Raw genomic sequence first — 8902 nt, 5'->3', positions numbered from 1 at the left:
GGGTGAGCTGGAGCCGGGCCCTGGGGCGGGCGGGCGCCGAGAAGGGAAGGCCCTGGAAGGCGGGCGCTTGGTGGGAGGGACCGGAGGGTAGGCAGAGACTTCATTGAGTCCCCCGGTAAGGACTGGGTGGTTTTGCACCTGCCGCCACCAAAGTCAAGCCACCTGGCACGTGAGCCACGCCAGGATTCTTTGCAGAGCAGTCTGATGTCCCGTGTCTGAGTGTGTCCCCAGAGAGGAGGGGAGGAATAACGGTGGGACTTCCTAAGGGTAGATGTCTTGTCCCAGGACACCACGTGTCAAGTGGAGCCTCCAGGATCCCGCTTATTCCCAGGCCCTGGGGTATGCTGGGGATAGGAGGTGCCTGGGCACAGGTGGGAGGGGTTGCCCTGACCAGCAGTCTTGGTGACTGTTGTAGTCCTTCATGAGGTTGGCAGGACTCAGAATGAAGAGCAAAGCTCTGGCCACACCGGTAATCCCAGTGCCTGGGGAGGCTGAGGCAGGAGGATCTCAAGTTTAAGGCCAGTCTCAGCGACTTATACCTTTGTCCCAAAGTAGAAACTATAAAGGGCTGAGGTGTAAATTAGTGGTAGAGGCCTCTGGGTTTCATCCCCAGCATGGCAAAACCCAACAAAGCCCAACTTTCTATGCTTAACCACTGGCAGCCTGCAGAGACCCTTGGCCACTCTGTGTGTGACGTCAGGGTTTGGCTTCTGCTCCCAGGGAAGCAGGCACCTGCCTGTGGCACTAAGGAATCCCACGCTGGGCTCCGGAAACGCATAAAACTTATCTACTGAAAATGGAGCCAAAAATGTTGATGAGTGGTTGTTTCTCAGCTGCAAAAGAAGAGAAGACAGCTGTGGCTCTCTGGCCTGCTTCTTTGCCCAGCGTAAGGATGAATGGGAAGATCCAGACCCTCGTCTGCCTGGGGACGATGAGTCTGTTCTTTGCCTACTCAGTGTGGCGGTCGGGTGCTCTTGCTTCCTGTGCCAGTGCACAGGGTGAGTCGTGGGTGTCTCCGGATCCCCAGGCACCTGGAGAGCCATGTCTGTGTGCGCGTCCATCTCAGTCATCTCGTGGCCACTGTGACCGACGTGGGACGTGTCAGGCTTGCCGTGGTCTCACTGCCCAGTTATTTCTGCCCAGCCATGGGCCACCTGCTGATCTGGGAATCAGAGGACTCCTTCTGGGAGTCCTTCTGGGTTCCTTTGCTCCAGGTGGGAGGGTGTCAGACCCTCTACCCAGCACAGCCCATCCCCTGGGTGAATGGAGGGTGATCTGAATATTGAGGACATTCCCATCACCCTTAACTGGCCTGGCAGTCACAAGAGTTAGCCTCGGTCTGTAGGTAATTTCAGTGTGGAAAATGTGGATTCCTTCAGGCAGAATTTAAATTAGCTGGCTTTTAGACAATTGCAGAATCTCAGGTTTGGAAAGAACCAGATTCTCCTTGAAAGACTGGACTTCTGCTCATGGCTCCCCAGCCACATCTGGGCTGAATTGGCTCTAGGTTGTCCATCAGCTGGCATCCACTCAGCAGATGCATTGTGGGTCAGTGTCTGCTAGGGTTGGGTCCAGGTGCTGGGACACAGCTGATGAGGTCCCCATGGAAGGCAACTAAAGCATGAATATTTGATTTGAGGAACTGTTTTTTTTTTTTGGTACCGGGGATTGAACTCAGGGGCACTCAACCACTGAGCCCCATCCCCAGCCCTATTTTGTATTTTATTTAGAGACAGGGTCTCAATGAGTTGCTTAGTGCCTCGCCATTGCTGAGGCTGGCTTTGAACTCGGGATCCTCCTGCCTCAGCCTCCCAAGCCGCTGGGATTACAGGTGTGTGCCACAGCACCCAGCTGATTTGAGAAACTTAAGAAGGGTCTGGAAGACTTCAGTGAGGGAGGAAGAGGGATGGCAGGACAGCTGCCAGACCTGAGAGAGTGCTCTGAGGGACGGGCTTTTGGTTGGAAGGAACAGCAAATGAGCTGTTTAGATGTTCAGTCCTGAGCTGCTGAGGAAGAGTGAGGTCCCTGTGGCTGAAGTGGAGAAGTGGTGACAGACGCCAGGGGGCTGGTGTTGTACCAGGACACTGTTGTGTGGCAGGAAATGGCATGTGTGGCCTCCTCAGGTTGTGCAGACACCTGAGGAGCAGGTGAGGAGGGTGGCGGGTGGATAGGGTGGGTGTGGTAATGGTGGCGTGTCCAGAGGGTTGGAGTTTAGATCTGTTCTGAGGGTGGAGGGAGGGGGTCTGCTGGGTTAGTTCCAGGTGCGAGCATCAGGTAGGGTCCCTCCTGAGGAGGGAGGACAGGGTGCACAGCTGAGTTTGATTTTCACATACACAATGAGAATGGTGTATGTCCCAAGTGCTGTAGGGGACATAGGGACTTTCAAAACTTACTGTACACCTCAGACACCCAATTTGGACCCCAGGTGTTTCTGTTTGGTAAATCTGGCCCCGCTGTTCCAAAGCCACCCGTAGGCATATTTCCCACAGTCTCACTCTGAGAGCAGATGGTGGTGACAGGTGGCCTCCTGGAGGCTGGTGCCCTGAGGAGTCAGATGCAGCCCCTCACTCTGGGGAGTGGGAGAACTGAGACCATGAGCGTGGGGGTGGTGCCGTGTCTCAGGGCCGGCCAGGCCCAGGGGTCTTCCCTCGGGTCCCGGGGTGCATCCTGGGAAGTGTGGGCTGACCTTGGCCAGGTGGGCGGGGCCTCCCTCCTGCCTCAGCTGCTGTCCTTCTCAGCCTGTCTCTTCCTCTGTCCAGCGGGCAGTGGGAGTGGAAAGGAGAGGCGAGGACAGCCTCAGGTGCCCTGCTCTGTACCCTTACCAGAGCTTGACCATGAAGGAACATGGTGGGCAGTTGGTTTAGACCCCAGACCTGGCAAAGGGCTGTGCAGGTGGGTGGGGTCCAGTCACGGTGCTGTCCCACCTCCCACCACTTGCTCCTTGGTGGCTGGCCCTGCCCTGCTGCGTGCCCCTGGGTGACACGCTCGCCCTCTCCCTGGGGTCTCCACACTGCCCTGGGCAGCAGATGGCGACCTTGGGAAGGTACTTGGGAGGCCGTGCAGGTCAGGGGAGTAAGACGGCCTTTCCTCCACAGGAATCCAGGTGCGGCATGACCAGGACCTGGGCTACATGCACCACAAGTTTGCCATCGTGGACAAGAAGGTGCTCATTACTGGCTCCCTCAACTGGACCACGCAGGCCATCCAGAACAACAGGGAGAACGTCCTGATCATGGAGGACGCCGAGTACGTGAAGTTGTTCCTTGAGGAGTTCGAGCGCATCTGGGAAGAGTTCAACCCCGCCAAGTACAGCTTTTTCCCACAAAAGAAGCGCAGCCGCTGAAGCCGTGCCATCCCCCCCCTCAGAGATTCGGGGGCTCGTCCTGCCCTGGAAGCCCACCCAGCCTGCGGAGGGGCAGAGCGTGCTGCCTGGGCAGAGGCCGTGCTGAGACCTCCACCCAGAAAGCCCCCAGGTGACACTCTGCTGACTGACTGCCCTGTGTCTCAAAAGGCCGGGGTGAGAGGGGAGGTCCCGGTGGTGTCAGGTCAGGGGCTTGGGCTTCGCCCTTTGCCTTCCACAGTCACTCAGCCCTGGCTCCCTGCGGCCTGCTTTTGGGACCTTTGCCACATCCTGCTTGAGAACCCAGCTCCTCGGGCTGCACAGTCAGGCCTGGGGCCTCTTTCAGGGTGAGCATCCCACCCCACCTTCCGATTCTAGAAAGGTCTCTCTGGCAGGCTTGGTCCAGCTCAGCCTCTGGGCCTGTCCCTGGGGCCTTCCTTCCCCCATCCGGGCCTTTCCTCGCCTGACAGTGCAGCTGGCTCTTGGCACCTGTGCCACCTCTGGTAGAGAGGTCAAGAGGGGAGCGGGGTGGCAGGCACTGTCGGCCGGGGGCCACTTTCCAGGGCCGCCTTAGAGCAGGAGCTGCCAGAAAAGGCAGGCCATCCTCTTGGGCACCTTCCTGGCAGAGTCAACGGGCTGAGTGACGCTGTGACCCTCCACAGCTAGCCTTCATCTTCCTGTGGCCTGCTGATGTGGGCCGCGGTGGCCAGAAGCCATGTCTGTTTGTACATTGTGCTCCCACTTTTAACATCCTCGTGTCCAAGGTGATCTTGTGTGGTTAGGAGCAGTCGCACCTGTAGCCCATAGGCCCAACGAATTCATTCCAGCTCAGTGTGATGAATTGTGGTGACCTGGCCACAGGGAGACTCCAGGCCAGGAGCCAGCCCCCACTGCGGGACCTCGACCTGCATGTGTTCAGTGGAGGCTTCGATGACAGGCAGTTAGGAAACAGATTTCTCATGCATTTGTGAATTGTTTCCGACTGTCATCACTTATTTTGGCAATGTGTATCTTACATTGTAGATTGAATAACATCTGAAGCTATGATTTTGCTGCTGTTGGTGTTTTTGTAAGATTAGCTGGGTGACTGTCACCAGGACAGAGCGGGTGGGGTCTCCCATCTGTAGTAGCTCATGCTTCCGTCAACCCCTGGAGACCACTCAGCGCTGTGTGTTTCTCCCCTTCCTAAAGTTACCTTTGATTTTGTGCTAGGCAAGTAAAGGCAAAGTTTATTTTCTAAAAACTGTAATGGAAGCTGTAAAATGTAATATACCCCAAAGTGGATACGTTAAGTGTGTTCTTTCCCAAGTTTGTTAATGCCCATGGTGTGTCCTGGGAGGAGAACAGTTGTCACACAGAGCCTTCTGAGTGACACTGCTGTGGGACGCCGGGCTTCCGGCACTTTTGAGTAAATATTGCTGATTCTGGAACGAGAATGCTGTGTGGCTTGGCCTTATTCTGTTGTGTTCAACAGCAGCTATTCTTCACCAGGACTTTTCTTGCAGGGAATAGACAGCTCTTTAGACACCAGTGGTCAAGACAGGAGCCCCTCCAAGACTGCAGTGAGACCGAGGTCCGTCCTGGAGACGAGTGTTTTCTAACGTCCCAGCTTCTTTAGATTCTGCTTCACCTACAAGGCCTGGGATTCTCAGCTACGTAGGCTTTCCCGCCAGCCTGATGTGTGACGGTGTGTGGGCCTTCAGGGAGCCCTGGGCTCCACCACGACTGCACCTTTTCTTCAGAGGGTAGACTGCTGTTCAGATGGCTGCATGTGGCTATCAGGAATTGGATGCACAAAAGGACCAGCTGAGATATCTGCAGGAATGTCTGAAGATTTGCAAAATAATTTTTTTTCACATATTCATTTTTACTTAATGCAGTAATTATACTTTTTCATAATCTAAGCAAAAGGAACCTCACAGAATATTCAGATACTATTTAAATTTTCTTTCTTTTTAATTGAACCCAGGGCTTTGTTTATATGAGGCAAGTACTCTACCAACTGAGCTATATCCCCAGCCCCTAACTGAAAAAAGCTTTTGTAAAGTTAAATATCCACTGAAGAAATATGACACTAAAATTTCCCTCAAAAGTGGAGGCTGGCCGGGCGCGGTGGCACACGCCTGTAATCCCAGCGGCTTGGGAAGCTGAGATAGGAGGATCGCAAGTTCAGAGCCAGCAACCGCGAGGTGCTAAGCAACTCAGTGAGACCCTGTCTCTAAATAAAATACAAAATAGGGCTGAGGATGTGGCTCAGTGGTCAAGTGCCCCCGAGTTCAATCCCCAGGACCACCCCCGAAAAAAAATGTTGGGGGAGGCTGTTTCCTTTACCAAGGGGTATTTCCTCAGCTTTGGTACAGATGCCCACAAGCCCCAGGAGCATGAAGGCCACCGGTGCAGGCCCAGATCCCCAGGGATGACCATGACAGGCTGGCCAGGCCAGCAGGTGGGAGTCCATCCCTGAGACCCTCAGGGCCATGAAGGCAACCTAGGAAAGCACTCTCTCAGCTGACTGAGATCCTTCAGGCAGCAGCAGTTGTTCAAAGGGCCAGTCCAGGAACAGGCAGCCAGGCTGAGGGGACACCTACAGCTGGTCTGGCTTCTGTCTCAGCACACTAAAGCAGCTGATGGTAAACTCAGCACGAGTGTACAAGAGGCTGGGCGGGGAGTGTGTAGGATTGTGTCACAGCAGCCTCCCTCAACCGTCTTCCTAGAGAAATCTTAATAAATTCCCTGAGTAGGCTGGGCGGTTGATCACGAGAGTCCAGGAAATGGAACTGCCCTTTCCCCAGCCCCCTCACCTGCTCAGTGGGCAGGTGTGTGAGCCACAGGGGGTGATGTTTGTGTGTGGTGTGAGGTGGGGTCCAACTTCAGTCTCTGCCTAGGGATATCTACTCCTCCTGGAAGCATTTCTTGAAATGATGGTGTTGACCCCCTAGTTGGAAGTTAATTGGCCGTGAGTTTAAGAGCTTATTTGAGAACTCTCAATTCTGTTCCATTGGTTTGTATGATTATTCTAATGCCAGTTCCTCACTTGTCTTGATTATTGAAGTTTTGAAACCTGCTAGTACAAGCCCTTTAACTTTGCTTTTTCTCAGCATTGGATATTCTGGTTCCTTTAATTTCCATATGAATTTTAAGATCAACTGATAAACTGCTGCAAAAATAAGTTAGGATTTAAAAGAATTTTTTTAGTTGTAGATGGATATGATATCTTTATTTTTATTTATGTGGTGCTGAGGATGGAACCCAGTGCCTCACATGTACTAGGCGAGCACTGTACCGCTGAGCCACAATGCCAGCCCCATAAATTAGGATTTTGGTAGTAATTGCATTGAATCTATAGATCAGGTTGGGAAATGTTGCCATCTTGTCTTCCAATCTATGAACACGGGATGTTTTCCCATTTATTTATTTATTTTAAAAATATCTTTATTTTACTTATTTCTTTTCATGTGGTGCTGAGGATCGAACCCAGGGCCTTGCACATGCTAAGTGAGCGCTCTACCACTGAGCCACAACCCCAGCCCTCTTTTCCCATTTAAATCTCTTAAAAATTTCCTTTGATACTTGTGGTTTGCAGTGTGCAAGTCCTTACACTTCTAAAGTTTAGTTTTTGATGTTATTGTAAACAGAATTGCTTAATTTCAGGTTTAGATTGTTCATAACTAGTGTGTAGAAATACAATATACAAATCTTATATCCTACAAGCTTAGTGAACTTATTAATTTGAACAATTTTTAATGGATTCTTTAGGATTTCCCGCATACAAAGATCATCCTATTTGCAGAGAAGTCATTTTTCTTCTTCCAAGTCGGACGCTTTTTTTCCCCCTCCCAGTTGTTCATGGGAATCCCCAGATGAGCTGTCCTATGGGCAGACGTGTACATCATAGTCTGCAGCAGGGACAGTTTTGTGGGATCCTCTGCACAATGTTGAATAGAGAGGTTTTGAGAATAAATATCCTTGTCTTGATTGTCATTTTGGGGGACAGCTTCACACGAGGACTTTATCATATTAAGGAAGTTCTATTCTCTGTTGACAGATCCCCCTCCCACACACACCCAAATCACAAGAGGGTGATGGATTTGCAGATGTAAATGGACTTTAAATCGTATTTATATAGTTAAAAAAAAAAAAAAAAGCCTGTGATGCTGGGCATAGTGGCCTATTCCCAGAATCCCAGGGAGGAGGCTGAGGTGGGAAGATGGAACAAGGCTGAGCTCAGCAACTTAGTGAGACCCTGTCTCAAAATAAAAAAGGGCTGGGGATGTAGTTCAGTGGTAGAGTGCCCCGGGTGCGATCCTCAGTAACCATCCCCTGCAAAATGTGTTAAAAATACAGAACACTATATCAGGCCAGTGTCCAAACACTTTGTTGTGTATATTTGAATGTAAATCTTTTTTAAATAGGCAAAAAGTTATTGAAAAGTCCTAAACAACTGGGATAACACTCTAGAAATAACGGTTTATGTATTTAACTTTCCTTTTGCTAAGTTTTATACATTCCTTAAATTGATTTCTAATTGATAGTCTTTGATTTTTTCCTATAATATTCTGAACAAAAGTCTTGGATTCCCATACAGTCACTTTCATACCTTTTATTCTAAAGCCTGAAATAAGATTCAAAAAAAAAAAAAAATTGGTTTATTTTAAATTTGCCATTCAACCAGAACTTTAAAAACATGAAATAGAAGAGAAAAATCAGAGAGTATATTACAGTAAGGGAGAATTGTTTTGTTAAATTTTGGGTCTGTGTGTTTTGGATCATAATGTAGAATGCATTTAAAAAAAAAAAAAACAAAGGTATGTTTACATTGGAAATGATTAAACAGTATGGGCAGGATGCAGGGTCCCATGCTGGGTCCCACACTGGTGATCCCAGTGACTCCGGAGGCTAAGGCAAGAGGATTGCAAGTTCCAGACCTGCCTCAGCAACTTAGCAAGACGGTCCCCTGGAAGAGTGAGGAGAAGCTGGGGCTTAGCTTGGTGGTAAGATGTGCTGAGTTCAATCCCAAGTACCAAATAAGTAGGTAAATAAAAATTTAAAAATGGTACAGCATGGGGGAATTATGGGACCTTGATTACTAAAGGCGTCATAATAAACATTTCTTATTTTTTTTACACCCTGAAGGCTTCTGTGAGGCAATGTACCTTAATTAGATTATAGATGTCAAATATTTTTTCTTATGACTTGTGTGTGAACTTGTCAAATGGATTTTTATGTGAAATCTCCTAATTTTAAAATGCTGAAAACTAGTCTAAACTTTTGGAAAAAAGTATTTTAAAAAAGCAGGTCATAAAACTTCAAACCGGGGCTGGGGTAGTGACTCAGTGGTAGAGAGCTTGCCTACCACATGTGAGGCACTGGGTTCGATCCTTAGCACCTCATAAAAAATAAATGTTAAAAAGCCGGTATTTATTAAACAACAACAACAAAAACAAACAAAAAACCCAGCCCTCTTTAGGAGGTCAGGAAGCTGATGATGGAGTTTTGGCTCAAGGCCTACACACACGGTTTGCATTTGCATTTGCCTGAATCAACACCGCATCACACAGCATG

At 49.8% G+C, this 8902-nt stretch overlaps 1 protein-coding gene across 1 annotated transcript in view; it reads left to right on the top strand.

The window, feature by feature from the left end:
- Pld6 (phospholipase D family member 6) overlaps nucleotides 1–4776 on the top strand; it is a 6007-nt gene extending 1231 nt beyond the window's left edge. Inside the window, 1 exon segment of the mRNA XM_048795253.1 lies at nucleotides 3096–4776. Within this exon segment, the coding sequence (XP_048651210.1) occupies nucleotides 3096–3343 (248 nt within the window). The 3' untranslated portion in view covers nucleotides 3344–4776.
- The last annotated feature ends 4126 nt before the right edge of the window (nucleotides 4777–8902 follow it).

Source organism: Marmota marmota, unplaced genomic scaffold, assembly GCF_001458135.2.
Source record: "Marmota marmota marmota unplaced genomic scaffold, marMar, whole genome shotgun sequence".
Taxonomy (NCBI): domain Eukaryota; kingdom Metazoa; phylum Chordata; class Mammalia; order Rodentia; family Sciuridae; genus Marmota; species Marmota marmota.
This window is presented reverse-complemented; position numbering and strand designations above follow the sequence as displayed.